This window comes from Myripristis murdjan, chromosome 23 (genome assembly GCF_902150065.1).
Source record: "Myripristis murdjan chromosome 23, fMyrMur1.1, whole genome shotgun sequence".
In the NCBI taxonomy this organism is placed as follows: Eukaryota; Metazoa; Chordata; class Actinopteri; order Holocentriformes; family Holocentridae; genus Myripristis; species Myripristis murdjan.
Genome location: NC_044002.1, coordinates 11,562,320 through 11,579,088, shown reverse-complemented (window position 1 = coordinate 11,579,088; position 16,769 = coordinate 11,562,320). Strand labels below are relative to the sequence as shown.

Sequence of the window (16,769 nt, the reverse complement as noted above, 5' to 3'; positions counted from 1 at the left end):
TGCCTTTATGGCTCCTTCTTAACGGAGCTGTGTTGCTATTGATTCAGGTTTGTTTGCTTCCTGAGACTTTAAGTCTGACTGAGCTCCAAAGCCCTTGAACCCAGGTTTCAAAAGCTTTATTTGAATGTATGATCTATACAGCAGTGAGTTTCAACCCAGAGGTGATTTTCATTCTAGCCATCTAATCAGGGATGATTTTACATCTGGGATGCTAGGTGAATACAGTTAACTGTATTTAACTACCAGATAGACCAGAAATCCAGCAGTGCTCTGGTGCTTAGGGGCAGGATTGAAAATCGCTGCTTTACAGTAATATGTGTACCTGATAATGGGCCAGCATGTTGAGTCTCTTCCAGTCACTTTCGATCTTAGTGGTGACGTCCTCGTCCTGAAGGATCATGCGCTGCCCCCGGCCCTGACGCCATTCTGCCAAAGAGAGAAAAAAAAGATGATCAGCATATTACTAATCATATTCACATAGCACTGACATTCTCATTATTTCTTGCCTATGTTAGTTTGTTGAGTTAGCTTTTCTAGTTTTGTTTGTCTCTCTATTATCAGGACGTTTCAATACCTATGGTCAGATTTCCATAAAATCTGGTGGACAGATACATCCTGCTTTTGTGGATTTCCACTATTAGATGATAATCCTTTTTTTGTTTTTAGTCATAATAAATAATAATAAATCAATTTCACTTGAAAATTAAGTGACAGGAAACGTGAATGTTTTTAAATGTAACAACAGGTTGGAGAATTGTCCAGGCAGCGTTGAGCTCTCCGAGTGCCTTCTGATTTTGACTCCAGCCATTTTTTGTCAAGTATAACCTTTTTATGGCTTGGACTTCCTTCTGTCTTATCTTGTCACACACACTGTAGACACTAGCTGTGTGTCAATCAAATTCCTCCCCAGGGATAAACAAAGTCTCTTTTCTTTACCTTGGCTTGTCGTTCTCTGATGCGACATGGTTGTAAACATAGCAATATCTATACACCTTCTAATGCTTTTAAGGCAAACAAGAAGGAAGAAGTAGGAAGTTATCACTACTTCCATCTTTATTTAACAGAGAAGTGATATTGAGGTGGATTTTTTTGTTGTTGTTGCTTTCTTTGGGGAAAAAACCATTTAACACTGTCATAAAAAAGATTCTATAAGATCAAGAAGAGAAGAATTGAACCACGAGAGGCGATGAAGGCTGCTGAGCGGCAGTTTCCGTTATCTTTTTTATGTCAAACCTCTTAATACCACTAGCAGAACAAGGATCAAGCAAACAGAAAACACAAGGATAAGAAGAAAGAAGAAAATAAAGGCAGAGATACAGGAACAAAAAGAGAAATAGCACACGCAAGAGACAGGGAGAAAAGGCGAGTTAAATTAATCACCCACTCTACTCTTTGTTAGACAGAGCTCTCCCTCTCTCGCTCCTTTCCATCTCTTTCGCCGGTCCGATCGATGGCCGTGATTACAGCTGCTAGCCCAGGGCCTGTGCACTTCCTTTTTCATCTGTGGCACCGGCCCCCACGCTCTGCTGTCTGATGGCCCTATCGGTCCCTGCTCTCTCCCCCCTGCGCCCCCATCGGCTGCTCTAAGCCCCCCGCCAAGCTGCTCTTATTGTTATTGCTGGGAGCTTTAGTAAAAGCAGGCCAGACTCAGATCCACTCCAAAAGTAGACAGAGAAGCTCGAGAGCTGCGAGTCTTAAAGGGACAGTTTGCAAATCAGCTTATTTCCATACTTTTCAAGATGCAGCTTCCAGTGCACATCACAATGTCTTTCATTTCAGGAAGGCATTTCCATGACCTTACAACCAAATTACATTTACACTACATATAAAATCCAGCTCTCCACATCTTTGAGGAAATTTCCACATCTGTGCAACCTCAGCAGAAAACAAAACAAAACAAAATAAAATAAAACAAAAGATATGATAGAAATGTCTCCCGGTACTCTCACAACATTATCATAACTGAAAAAAGGAGAGCCATCTTGAAAACAAACAAGCAGATGATTCCTCTATTCTGTCTGCAGGCATCGTGGGCTTTATGAATATATTATTGTGTCTGTATTCCTTGCTGTGGTTCCCACTTGTATCGGCCACTGTCATCTCCTATTCTGATCACAAACGGCAAAACAAAGCAGCAATCACTGTGGCGCATGATGAAGCCCGTCTTAGGAGGATTGACCAGAATAGTGCTAGCATTGGAAAAATCTGCAGGAAATAAAGAGTCTCCTGTCGTTTTTGTCTGTAAAGTACATTGTCCTATAAAGATGCAAATGAGCACCCATCTCCAGTTGAGGAATTGTAAACAAATGAAGAAATGATGGGAAAAAAAAGAAGGCAGAAAGGAAGAAATAAAAGAATAAACTTGGGAGGAAACCAGAGCAAGCTGAGATTGCCCCGATTCCCAAATCCAGTGGTCTCTACACAGTAGAAAGAAAGCAGCATGGCCATGTGTGTGTGTGTGTGTGTGTGTGTGCGCAGGCACGTGCATGTGTGTGAACTCACAGTATGGAGTCACACACAGCCAAGGAGATAAGGGCTTTGGGGATGTGTGTGGAAGCTGCTGGCGGAGAGAAAGGCTGAAGGTGACTGTTGTACTCCACAGGGATGCATGACACAAATTCGCTATTGGCGAAACACACACACAGTACTCACACATACACACACATGCATGTACACACACAGGGCCTAGCTACTTTGTTCTCAGGCCCTATCTTCTCTGATGCCCTGTGGGGACTGTGTATTGCAGTGGAAGGGAATTAAAAACAATACCTGGGACAACAACACTCACGGCCAATCTGTTTCAGTAGAGACCTGCCACAATCCCATTATCCTTATCAGACTTGGGAATCACTGTTTGTGTGTGTGTGAGGGTGTGCATGTTTCAGACTTCATGAGAGCCATTGATAATAACTGTATTTGTACAGCTCTTCTCCTGTAGTTATCAAGTGGTACAAAACAATGCAAACAAAATAGGGCTGTAACGACATCAATGCATCCATTATAAATTCTGCCGAGTCAATCAGCTGAAAGAAAGAAATAGAATGAGTGGCTCTGACTTTGGCCTAAATAAATATGGAATGCCTTTAATCAATTTATTCACAACTGTTAACATGCAGACCTAATGCTGTGGTGATCTAGAAGAATATTATAAACTGCAACTTGTTTGGTCAGTAATTGGGACAAAGTGTGGGGAGGTGCCATTCAAAAGCTTAAACCAGGGACTCAGTTAGGGAGTAAACAACAGGTTTATTTGAAGGAACAGGTGCAGGAGTGGGGTTGTTCAAAAATTTGTGAAGGTTTTATTGGGTGAAATTTTTTTTTTAACGCCCATTAGGACGGACATGATGCCACCACTGAAGACAGTGGACCTCAATCACCAATATCTCCCTAGGTTTCTTAAATTTGTTCTTGAGAAAGGTCCTTCATCAGATTCATGGTGTGTTGTTAAACTGTGGAACTGTTCGCACCTGTGTTCTTATAAAGATGAAGCCCATTGTCCTCGTTAATTGAATGCGCATGCCTGTTGATCCTAATTAGCATAGATAAATGCCCTGCCAATCCTGATAAACGGCCTTGAGACTGCAGGGTTGTGTGCACACAATATCATACGCAGAAACTGATCACACTGAGAGAAGTCAGAAATGTCCAAACAAAAGTCTGGGTGGAGGATGGAGCACCGGGCTCAAGATGTATAAAATGTGAATTGAAGTATTAATGTAATGTTTATTTTGAAAGACCATAATTCTCTGTAAAATAATGAAAATAATTATAGAAAATATTATAAAGCATACAAATAGTATTGTAATTTAAAACAGAAAAATCTATTATTTGGCACAAATATGTCAGCGGCTATTTTACCTAAGAACAAACCCCAAATAAGAAAACATTAGTGAATGTCCACTTCCACAAACAACAGATAAATAGCACAACATAGAGAAGGACTAATATTATACCAGAACAAATTTGCTAAGAAATAATAACCCCACGGACTTGAAAGGGAATGTCAAACAATTCCTGGTGCTCTCAGTCTGTTTATGGATTCCTATTTAATGATTCATGTCAAGAGAGACCTTTTTTCTGACCAATAAATACATAAAAACATTAACTCACATATCCACATCTGTGCACACTTGTCCACACATCAGCTTGTGAGCTTCTATTCATACACACACACACACACACACACACACACACACACACACACACAGCAATCGGCCAGCTAACAAAGGCAATTTCCAATTCCCTTTCATAATAAAACAATAATAGGACAACACACACTGCCCAGCGGGGGCCATAAAACAATTTTCATCCAGGAGTGTCGTGAAAAGGCTAAACCAATCTCTTCGCTAAACTATTACGCAGGCAGATTCCCTACGGTATGCACTCAGCCCATCTTAGATCCAGGGTTAGTTATAAATATGCTATTACTAACACACAACAGGAGCTCAGAAAATCCATCTGGCAATATTAAACCATAAAAATTATGGTGTGCAGTGCTAAGACACCCCCTAGGTACTGGCAGATAAACAATCATGGATAAAGCTATTGTGCTTACATGCATGTAACAAACACACACACACACACACACACACACACAACTACACGTAGTTGTACCAAGCTCCCTAATCACAACATGTATTGTAGCATTTCTTCAAACAGAGTGGGAACTGCACGACCAGTAGGAAAAAGATCAGAGTGCTTTATGCATCCAGCAGTCCCTCCCTGTCAATAAAAAAGAAGAAACATCCTGCTATATTTCCTGAAAGACCAAAGCAAAACAGTATTTTCCCTGGTGATGTTTAAGGTTTAAGGTACATCCATCTGCCTCTCCAAGAAGTTTAAAACAAGCACAGTAAACAATTTGCAAATATTTTTGATCTAAGACTAGTTGCAAATCATTATATCAGGAAAAAGGCAAAAAATAGTAGCCCACAGAGACTTAGCTGGCGACAGGGGCCTGTAGTCAAAAAATAACAGAGGAATTGATGCAGAATTGCTGCATCAAAAACCTGGTAATACCTCTGTAAATACTGCGCACAAGTCCTTATGAAGAAAAAAAAGCAAGTAAGCAAGCAAGCAAGAAAGAAAGGCAGAAAGAAAGGATGAAAGAAAGAAAGAAAGAAAGAAAGAAAGAAAGAAAGAAAGAAAGAAAAAGAAATAACACAAAATGATAGTGTTTGTATGGAGGGGATCACTGAGCGTCTTGATTGATTAGCTGATCAATCATCTGACTCAGACACTGGTCGACAAGAGACTCGATCGATGGGAAGTTTGGGGAGGAAAGAGACCAATCTCAGACATCTGAGCCAACAAACTCAGGAAGCCAACTCTCCTGAGGTAGGAGAGAAAGCTACTTCTCTATATCTAAGAGCACTTGTACTGTTTCCAAGGGACTTGGGTGGGGTGAGGCTTTGTAAAAATCAATGGGTGTGGAAGATCAGCCTGTCTTTGTCCAGGAAAATAGATGGTAAACACTGAATGTGAGGAAAAGGACATCAGCTCAAGCTTTCTCATAAATTATAACCCTGAAGTGTGTAATTATGAATATCCCATCATCAATAAGCAAAGACATTGAGAGTGACAAAAACTCTCACACAAACAACCAATCACAGTGCACATGAAAAGACTGTCACGTTATCAGACGTTTTTCTTCAGTTTGAGAGGTTTTGGACAAAACAACTCAAAATGTGCTATAAAATCCAATGAACAGGAGATGACTGCCTGCTTATTTCCCTGAGAATAATGTCCCTGAGAAATGCCATCCAGCTGAAAACAAGACAGAGACTCACCCAGGTCCATGTCAGAGGCTTTCTGGCGGTGAGAGTGGGGGACATTTTTGTAGATGGCGTCCAGGATCTTCTCCTTCACTTGGCTGATGGTGTCGCAGTTCAGCACCTTGACCTGGATCTCTGGGCTCTTCTCATTCTCTGGGTGGATGCAGTTCACTACCTATAGGAGACACACAGGGTTTAGGGTATCACTGCACTGATGCTACAAGAGTGAGGTGCTTGCTGCAAGCTCCTGGCCCTGGGGAAACTCCCAAATGTTGACCCTTTTCTTTGTAAAAGACAGTTTACATATCTTTCACATGCAGGCAATGCTTTATGGACACCTACAGATAAATGCAGCCATTGTAGCAAATTTCAAACTCAGATACTTTCAAATAAGTAGCAACATTTGATACAAGTCTTTCACTGCTGATGTAGTTTAATGGTTGATAAGCCATGTATGCTTTATCTAAAATTATGTTTCAGCTTGGCAGGGAATTGATTTCTGTGTAATAATAAGCAATAATGTTGATTGCACTGTGGATTGGTACTCAGCGATCAGACTTGAACAACAATCATTTTGTGCCTGTCAAGTCTATCTGAGTGCGGTGGCAATAGAAAAGACCATTCACAAAGGGAAACTGGCCTTCCCTTGGGGCCTGAGGAGAGACAGCCGCGTGCTACCTGCAGTTGATGAGCATCTAACTAGCTAATTATTATTATCAGAGTCATTTTGTACTGGTGGATTATGATCGTTGGCGTCGTCATCGTGATCATTTAAGTCCTTCCCAGACGGGCAGTAATTACAGAGTCTGAGAGCCCTCGTTTTATCCAAAAGAACAAATACACTCTGTAGAGATGTTTTACCTATTTATGTCTTTGGGTTTATAACCCCAAAATTGTTACATAAGACAACCACATTATGAATCTTAGCCATGAGAGCAAAGTGCTAAGTGTTAGATATTTGCTCCCAGCAGTAGATACGTAGGACACGCATGATGCTGCCAATCTCTTGTTATGCTTGTTGGCATCAAAAATTAACATCATTTGACAGTGGAGATAAATATGTAAACCCAAATGTATTTATTTGGTTAGCAAATTATTTTTGTTACTACATAGTCTTTATAATATTTATTCTAGTATTTAGCCTCTGACTTACTTACTGAAAAGAGACTTAACAGTCTGGCTTTCCCTGGCTGAAACAAACAGGTCATAATGGAGAGGAGAGGAGGAGAAAACAACAGACAGATTCTGTCTGAGAGTTAAGAAGAGGTTCCACAAGGGGAGAGTTTCATTGTCTCACTGCCTGTGCATGCATATTTAGACTGCGCACACACACACACACACACACACACACACACACACTTCTGTCCTCCTCGTCCCTCAGCACTGCTCTCTTCCTTGACAGCTCTGGTCACAACAGGAAGTGAGGTCGCCGCTCCTGTGCCCCCCTCATGTCATGCGTGAAAGCGACATCTTTACGTCCCGTTGCTCATCTTGCAACCAACAACCCATAACCACCCTCTTTCTCTCTCTGGTCTTTGCAAGCATATTCAAGCAGTCCCCCTTAGCCCTCGGACTCCTGGGCTGGTGAACCCCCTTACCAGCGTCTTGTAGTCAATCTGCTGGCGGATGAGCTTGTCCTCGCTGAGCGAGTAGCGTGCCTCTCCCGTGATGGAGTCAATGGGGCCTTTCTCCATCTGCTGCTTGATAGCACAGAAGAGGGAGAAGAGAGGCTCGCCTGCACACTCCTGCACAGAGGGAAGAAGACAGCGACAGGGAAAAGTTTGGAGGGAGAAAACTGTCAACACATCTCTGCAGGCGACTCAATGACAGCAAAGTTAAATAATGGATGAGAGAAAAGTTTGGCCTAATATGTTGCAGTTGCTTTTTGTAATGTTTTTCCAAAGTGCCTTGCCTCCAAAGTTGCTGAGCAAGACTTATGAACATCATATCCTAAACCCCATCTTCGCTCTAAATTAAAGAAAATTGTATCACCTACATCCATAAATAAACTCTACGGAAATGATGCTGGAGTTTGGGAAAAAAGGTTTGATGGATAAACAGTGAGAAATGGCATAAAGATAGACTCTTGGAGCCAACCCCCTCTTCCCTCCCAAAAACACTGCTGTTTATCAAACAAGGGAGACTAAACATTTATCACTGTCTTCATTCTCCTCCCAGCTGCTAGAAAGGGATGAGCGGAGATGTGGAGTAAAAAAATAGGATGATGGTAACACTTTTCACTTTGGCAGGGAAGCAGTAAGTGAGTTTTGCTTTCAGAGGAAGTGTCCTATGGCAGAGAATATACTCATCCTCAATGGGACATTTATATGTCAGCATATAGCATATAGTGTATAGAAAAGTAATTTTGAAAAACCTAGACAGTTATGAAGTTATGAATCTATTATTACAAAAGTTTTTATATATATTGAAGAAGAAAAAACACAATTCTGGCAATTAAAAAAACACAATTTCTACTTCATTTCAAAACCATCATACCTAAAATACAGGCCTCTGCTGATCTACAAATTTCACCAGCCTCAAATAGCCTCAAAATACTAGTGAAACTCATAGTCATACACTGTCAGTCTTTGTATCAATTAAGTTCACCAAATGAGAGTGAAAAATTACAATTGATTTAACTCATGAGGACATAAATAAAGCTAGAAGTGACTGAACAGTGACTCAACAGGGGGAGGCATACAGTAATTGTAGATTGGGGCTCAAACTCGAAAGGTTTACCTTTAGGAACTTGTAGAGGAGAAAGGTAAACCAGTTGGTCAGCATTTTCTCTGCAACCGACTCAGTCCTGTAAGCAGACACACAGACAGACACACAAAGCACATAATGAACATGTGATACCCTATGCTTTTATTACCATCATAAATATTCAACACCATCATGAAATATTCTGGTAAAAATGATGACCGTTGCTAATGAATAGGCTTTCGTTACACAAACATAATTCCAAAGACATGAATTGAGGGAGAGCCTTTGCACATATGATGGCCTTTCAGCCAATCTTCTGCCTGGCTTTTATGCTCAGGCACACCAAGGGCAACTCGTGTACGGCAGCGGGGATTTTAATATGAGGCAAAGCAATTAAAAGCCTTTATTTGATCCCAGTGGATTGATGTCGTTAGGGGCTGGAGCGCTCAGTAATAACACTGGCCTCATTATCAAGTGCTCCCTTGCCTATTCACTGGACTAACACTCGATCCACTCACAATAGAAAGTGAATGAATACATCTCCCTCTCTTTCTCTGCCTGGCATCCACGCTCCACTGGTGTGGCAAAACGGTGTGTGTGTGTGTGTGTGTGTGTGTGTGTGTGTGTGTGTGTGTGTGTGTGTGTGTATGTGTGTGTGTGTTGACCTGGGCCAACAGTGCGAGTGATCCTGTGTGAATGGCTAATATGCATACATAATAACAACAGTGGTGGTGGCGACAGGAGAAAGAAGAGAGGCAAGGATCGGATATCCTTTAACACCAGCCCCCTTGGCCAGCAGCAGGGGTGTGTGGGTAATCTGCCAAGAACACCTCCAACACAGAGACAGACACACACACCCATCCCTTTGCCTTCAATGAGCCAATGCCATAGGCATCAATATTTCAGGATTAGGGACTATTGTGTCTGATTGTGTGTGTGTGTGTGTGTGTGTGTGTGTGTGTGTGTGTGTGTGTCATTTGCCCCTGTGCTTCGGCTGCCACCTGCAGTCCTCCTCATTCAGAGGGGCTCTTTAAGGGGCTCCATGCTGAGGCATGAGGAGGGGGGGCATGATCCTCGCTGTGCCAGTGGGCTGGCCTGGCACCCCCCACCAACATTGGCACAACACCTGGAGGGGATTAACTTCCTGCCTCTGACTGTGCCCGCACTTTTATTCTGCCGCCCCTTCCGCCCTTCCTCCGTCCACAGATCCAAGGGTCAACCGGGTCACTTTTCATCTTTTCTTTCATGTGTCCCTTGCTCTCTTCCTCCCTCCCTCCCTCCCCCCCCTCCCTCTGTCTGCCTTGCTCTGGATCCTGTAATCATACACACTTCCAAATCCTCTCCATTTCCACAAATGTAGCCCATCTATCAAAGGGATAAAAGGAGCATGAAGAAAGGAGGAGGTGCAAAGGGAAGGAATGAGTGAGGGAGAAGTTTAAAAAAAAAGGAGAATGAACAAAAGAAGTGATTTGGCCGAGTCTGGCATTCCTCTTTTTTCTCTGTCCTCAACTTCCTTTTCCTTAATCACTGTAGTTGATATTGTTTTTTTTTTTTTGTTGTTGTGTGTGCATGTCTGCATGTGGACGAATGTGTGTCTGTTTTAAGGCCAGCGTGCAAAAAAGCACAAATTAATCCCAGTGTGTATGTATTCAGAAATTACCATGTGTGCTGACTAGTGCCCTGTGTGTGTGTCTGTGTGTGTGTGTTTGTGTGTGTGTGTTTACATGTTTCTCTGGCAGTTAGTGCCAGCCCTGCAGTAATAAGAAGTCTTGGCACAGCCCCACCAGTTTGCTCATGCTCATCCTCAATCACAGCCCCGTCTATGGGGAACAAGGATACAAAAAAAAAAAAAAAATGGCACTCCAACGGGGCCGCTTTAAGATCTAACCTTAGCATCTGGTTGTACAACTTACCAACAACCTTCTCCCAACTTCACCTCAGCCACTATTCAAAAACAAAACACAATCTATGTCTGGGTTAATGCAATGAAATGCACCGTGGCATGTTGGCATGGTCTGCCGTGCCTACTTGGCACCCAGTCAGAGTGGCAGCGAGCATAGAGAATTATCTAGAACGGGGGGGACCTGGCAGTGCTTGGCTCACCCTGATTAGTGAGGTCTTGTGGACAGGAATCACAGGAGTTCTGGATTGCAGATGTAGGGTGGTAAGTGGTGGTGGACATTTTTGGATGTTGTACCATTCACATATATAGTTTCTTCCCATATTTAACAAATTGGTTCCCCAGAGCCATCAACAACATGTATTGGTGAATCAGTGTCTGCAGTGAGATTACACATCAGTCTCACATTTAAACTAGAAGTATGCAAACAGACTAAAGGAAAACTAAGAGGTGGATGCTGTTGCATTTGATGTCATATGCCATGTATGCATGGTACAGTCCAAAATTAGCAGTCACAGAGTGGTCGGCAATAGGTAGCTATGTCAGCTGTAATACCAAAAAAATTGCTCTCTAGTCCTCTTTTTTTGTGCAAACACCTCACTGAATATTCAGATTCTGCAGTGCCTAACAACACCCCAAGTGACCGTCCAGATCATCTATTCCTGTCGCCACTGACTTTGAGACGCTGTGCATGCACTGTGAACCAATATCCTGACACTGCTTGAACTGCCCGAGGCGACGACTTCAACATGAAAATAAGAGGAGGGAACTGTGGGTCAGCTCTCTTAATACAATATTTAACTAATTGTTCTAAGAAATCCTCAGCTAGCTGAAGTTTATAAGCCGAGACTGAATACGGCAATTTTTCAACCCAATAGTGGTATGAGCATAGTTAAAAGCAGTGAGTATTGCTATAAATTATTCTATCTGTAGTAGGGAAATAGACCTAAACTCCCCTCCAACCCAATGCTCCAAAACCTACTTTAGCTCAAGGTGTGTGTATGAACCATGTGAAGGGGCAATATAAGGCGAGAGATAAGGTTGGCAGCTTTGTGACCTCAACATGCAACTGCGTCTGAGGGTCTCTCTTGGCCTCAATCACATGTTAAAACAACACAGCTTGAAGTTGAAATCATTTCAATTTCCCATCCTGGCTTCCAGGGAGGGAAACTGGTCATCGTACATGTCTCACAGTGATGACTGGCTGCTGACACTGACATGAGCGTGCACACGCTCTCACACGTGTGCACACTCACACACGAGCACACCTTGCTCTACTACGGTGATAATCCTCACAGTTTAATAATGGGGGCCTTTAGCTCAGTGTGATGATTGTGTGTTTGTGTCTGTGTGCCGCAGCCAATGGGAGGGTGTGACCGACACAAGGACATATTGGGCTCTTATCTCACACCAAAATCAAAACTGCGCTTTCGACGAAAAGCCAAACAAAATCTTGGGCAATGGAAAGGCTGTTTTAGTATGCATGGTGAGAGCTGGGATGGGGGAGGCAAGCAAGAGACGGAGAGGAATTGAAGGAAAAAGAGGAGCTACAGGAGGAGAGTGCAGCAAGAAATGCGACAGATGGTTGTGGAAGGCTCTCGTTAGTTAGCTTGCCTGGTGGTTGTGCTTCAGTGCAGGTTGAGATGGGACAGATGGAAGGATGTGTGTGTCTATGTGTGTGTAGAAAGAGCGAGAGAGAGAGCAAGTGAGAGAGAGAGAGAGAGAGAGAGCAATTTCTTGGAAGAAGAGGCAGTGGGTAGCTGTGCTCGGATGCTGTGCCAGAGACACCCTGCTTACGCACTTTAAGCATTGATTTAGCAATCAAGAAAACAGGGGTGGGGGAAGAGGAGAGGAGGAACAGCTAGGAATATAGATTGAGAGAGCGAGTGTAAGATAGAAGAGAGAGAGAGATAAAGATAGTGACAGTGTGGCACAAGCGGCACAAGAATGAGAAGTGAAGACAAATACACAGAGGATAGAGAAATGGAGTGCGAGCAGGAAGAAGCAGGCAGAGAGAGAGAACAAGACTCAAAATGAGCAAAAGGGGTGAAAGAGGTGGTGAGAGAGACAGAGCACAAGGGAGAGACAGAGGGAGAAAGAGAGGAGACAGAACAAATTAAAGAGAAAGAGAGAGAGGGGAGGGGTGCTATCTTTCCTAGACCAGATTAAGCTTCGTCTTCACAGCCTAGTACCTGTGTATCTGGGCTATTTTCAGCTGCTATCCAGGGACACGCCAGTCAGCCCACACTATGGGATGGCAAAGCTTGCTCACACTGCCTCATCACACCTGAAATGCATGCTGGGACGCTGATGGACTAATGAGGCTATATAAGCCATTCTTGGAGGAGGGAGGAATGAGATGACAGTAATATCATGTGAGCCCATCACAGTAGTCTTTATGACAAATGTGCAATAAAATTGAGTGCGTGCTTTCACAGGAAGATATCACAAAATTGCTCTGCACATGTGCTCTGCCTCCAGCTCTAACCAGATGTGATGTGATGACCTTCTCTTTGTTTTTCCTGTTAGATGTCATCCGTGATGAGGCACAGAGGGTGACAGAAGACAAAGGTGTTACATCTGTTACATCTAAAACTGTTGGAGCATCCTGTAATTTGCGAATAGTTTGTTTGTTGGTCTTTAAACACTGCTTATCAGGGAAGACTTCATTTGTAAAAACAGAAATGATATTTCTGTAAAAAAAAATTAACTCACTGTTGTATGTAATACATACCGTACTTCCTCAATCCAAAATTTTGGCACGAAAGCCAATATTGCCTATGCATTAGCCTCTTAGTATGATATTTAAAATTGCTAACACTTGCAAAGAGAATGTGTTTTGGAAGGGAAAACAAATCGAGACTTTTTTTGCCAACAAACTCTTTGCTATTACCTTGAGGATTTCATCTTTAACTCCACTGACTTGAGATTTATCAGTGATGTCCGTATAGCACACACATAGGCTCCGGCGACAAGCACAGACCCACTGAACTAAGTGATCAAAGAGCCGATCTCACTATCTATGGCTATGGCCCAGCAGCCAGCTTTCCTCACATGGTGAGGCAGCTTTAAGTGTCTCCATTGTCCTTGACTACCTCTCCCCCTCTCTCCTGTACACTCCGTCTCTTACGTTGTATCTACTGCCAGGATCAGTGGTAGCTCCGTTGTTTACCGGCTGTACCACGCTCAGTGAGCTCTGACTGCAATTAATCATGCCTCCTCCCCAGACAGCATTAATCACTCGCTGCATCGCCAAGCGGACACTAAATGCGTTTTCATGAGGTGAATATGCCCACTGTCACCTGGACGCTACCACGATCACGTTCACCTCCAATGAACTGGTGTGCATTTCAAGTCTCTCTGTGTGTGATTGTGTGTGTATCTCTGTGTGAGTGTGTGTGTGTGTGTTTCTTTATTGGCAGGGATGAGTATTTGGCCTGGGGGAGTATCAGGAGGTTGTAATTGAAATGAGAAGACCAAATTAATTTGCGACATGCCTGTCAAATCATTTGGGGATGTCAGAATTGTCTACCCGGAGCAAAAGAACATGGTATACTGTGTGCATACATGTATACAAATGCACATATGTGTGTGAATGCACACACATGCTTACACACATACACACACATTTACACATAGAATAGCTGCAAGGGAGCTGCTTCACTGAAGTAACCACACACATCACATTTCCCAAACACCTCTGGCAAAAAGAATAATCATATACAGTGTTGTGTTCAAGTGCATGTCATTAAGGCTTTGGCTACAAATCGAGGGGATGATTGTGACTGTGCCAGAGTGGAAGCTTTTCACAATCTCATTTTCTCTCTTTCTCTCTTTCTCTCTAAATGAGTGTTTTTTTTCCTCTTACAGCTATTTGAAATTGGATTCACTGCTAATTAATCATAATTATATTGCTAATGATGTGTGTGGCAATGCGCTCTGTTGTCTCAGACACAGAGCCAGCAGTCCAAGGTCACGGGTGTTAATCCAAACATGTCACAGATAGGGAACACTTGGTGCCACTACCAGGCCTATATAATGAACGGCTGACATAAACATAACAAAACACCACTCTTATCCTTGTTCAAAACAAGCTCAGTGTACCTGATGTAACTTTTGCTCAATTGCTTGAATTATCTTATTGTTTGTATTCTTTTGATAGAGCAGGAAAAAATAGAGAGGAGGGAAGACAAAAGGAGAGAGGAGATCCATGTAGAATTGAATCCATTAAACAAACAGGGACACTCTAGTGAACATTTTCACCTATTACAGCCTACATGTGTAAGGATGAAGCTGTGATTAGTGTAAGAACATAGACTCATTAGTGTGCAGAGCCTACAGGTATGAAAAACAAACAAGCAAAATAAAGAAACAGTTGTTGTTTAGCTTTAAGTATTAGTTGCGAATAAAGCTGGTGCGAGGCTTTTACTATTTGTTTTTGCAAGACATTCAGTGTTTTAAAATTCTCAGAGCCAGGGACCTTTCAGAGAGCAGGAAAGCCAGAGGATAGGTTGGAACATTCTTTTTTCTTTTTAGTTTGCAGACTTGCATTTGTATCTCCAGCTGCTCCAAATTACATCCTAAAACTGATATTCTCTAACAGGTCACTAAACAAACCTTATATACTTGTTAAACAAAAAGGGAAGTGAATATTTTCTTTATGCCTCCCTCACCTGCGGAGCAGCAACTTGGGATGATTCTTGCTCTCCAGGTTGCGGTCTATGAGATCAGACAGCAGGTGCTTCAGGACGTCAGTGGCATACTCTAACTTGCTCTGCAGCACTGTCATAATGAGCGAGGCCACGTTGCCGCGGTCCCTCATGGAGAAGCCCCGCTGGGCCTCCAGTGTGCGGATGAAGGACAGCAGGAAGACCTTGTTGTTGATGAGCTGGCCGAAGAGCTTCAGCCCTGTCTCCACCTGCTCCTGCCGGTAGCCTGGCACCTGTGGCAGAATAGGAGAAAGTTTTGCTTGACTGAGGCACAGTGAAATAAAAAGGAAAAAAAATGTGCACACTCTAACAGCACATTTGAGTCAATGACATATAGACCTAATTAATTAGCAGTTTTAATTCAATACGATTTCAGCTCTCTGCCTCCCCAGTTGATCAGATGCTTTAGTGTTTTCTCCTGAGGATACTGTAACATTAGGATAATTGGCTTGGTAGTTAAAATTAGCAACTGAATATATTAACATGTTACATACCTAGAAGCACTGCTTATATAATAATGTTATGTATTATAAAATGTTCAAATATGTTTTTCGATCATATTACCATATATCACAATCAAGACTTGTGTTGTATAATGTCATAATTATCATTTGCATGCACAAAGTTGTTACATCTTGCTATAATCGTTTACTTCATTTTGTAGATGAGTTACCGATATAGAATTGATTAAATATGAAGTGTATATAGTGTGTAGTTATTCGTTTACTGTACTTCAGTGTTAGGGCAAAATGATACACTTTTCACTCTAGTTTAGCAGTTGCTCTTGGCCTCAATGTAAAATCACATTAAAATGATGACACTAGTAAAAACACTACCAACTTTAAGCCAATAAAGATTTTATGGATTCTTTTTTTAGGCCAACTGTGTAGTCTATTGCAACAAAAGCTTGAACACATTGGCAGCATAGCCCTACACTCTTCACAGTGAGAGAAAATAAAGCGGTAAATAAAAACACTGAAACAGTGAACTATCCGTCAACCACTAAGATAAATTATCATCTGAACCAATTACCTTAACAAATGAGGATGGAAGGAAGGGAGACAGAGATACAGAGAAAAAGAGAAAGGGAGGAAGCGACGGATTCTAGGGAGATGATGAGCTTAACATCTTCCAGCTTTTGTTACATTCAGTCTGAAGGGTGAGGATAAAGGGAAGAAAACACTAAGCCTATTGAGGGAATGTTTATTACTCTGACGGTGCTGCGTTCCAAGCTAACGCAAGTTGAAAGCGAGTGCGGCATTGTCAATTCCCCCTGCTTGGGCTCACATTGTCCCTGCATCGTTTATGCTAGTCACTCGTACCTCGTACATACCCCTCTTCTATGCTTTTTTTTTCCCCGTCTTCTCGAGAAATCGCACCTATGGAGATTTTGCATTTTTTTTTATCTGTCAAGAGCACTTGCAGAAAGACAGCATCTCTTTGCACCAAATGCAGCTGTCAAGCAGCATATGTTCTCTCTTTTCACCTTTCCTGGAGGAACCCCTCGTAATCTGTTGAGAGCTATTGTTAAGTTGCTAGTCTAATTTCATACTGCCTGACAAGACGTGTGTGCGTATGTGTGTGTGTTCTCGGTGTGTGTTCCAGAGTAAGCCTGTTAATGTCCGCCTGCCTGTGTGCATAAAAACACAAATGCCGATGAGAGAATTAGCTGTGGGTTGC

At 42.4% G+C, this 16,769-nt stretch overlaps 1 protein-coding gene across 1 annotated transcript in view; it reads right to left on the bottom strand.

Annotated features, from left to right (window-relative positions):
* plxna4 (plexin A4) overlaps positions 1 to 16,769 on the bottom strand; it is a 277,609-nt gene that overhangs the window by 27,087 nt on the left and 233,753 nt on the right. Inside the window, exons 22-26 of the mRNA XM_030045687.1 lie at positions 15,054 to 15,322; positions 8,514 to 8,580; positions 7,373 to 7,519; positions 5,790 to 5,949; positions 323 to 426 (exon numbers count right to left, since the gene is read on the bottom strand). Of these exons, the coding sequence (XP_029901547.1) occupies positions 323 to 426; positions 5,790 to 5,949; positions 7,373 to 7,519; positions 8,514 to 8,580; positions 15,054 to 15,322 (747 nt within the window). The remainder of the gene's footprint in view (positions 1 to 322; positions 427 to 5,789; positions 5,950 to 7,372; positions 7,520 to 8,513; positions 8,581 to 15,053; positions 15,323 to 16,769) is intronic.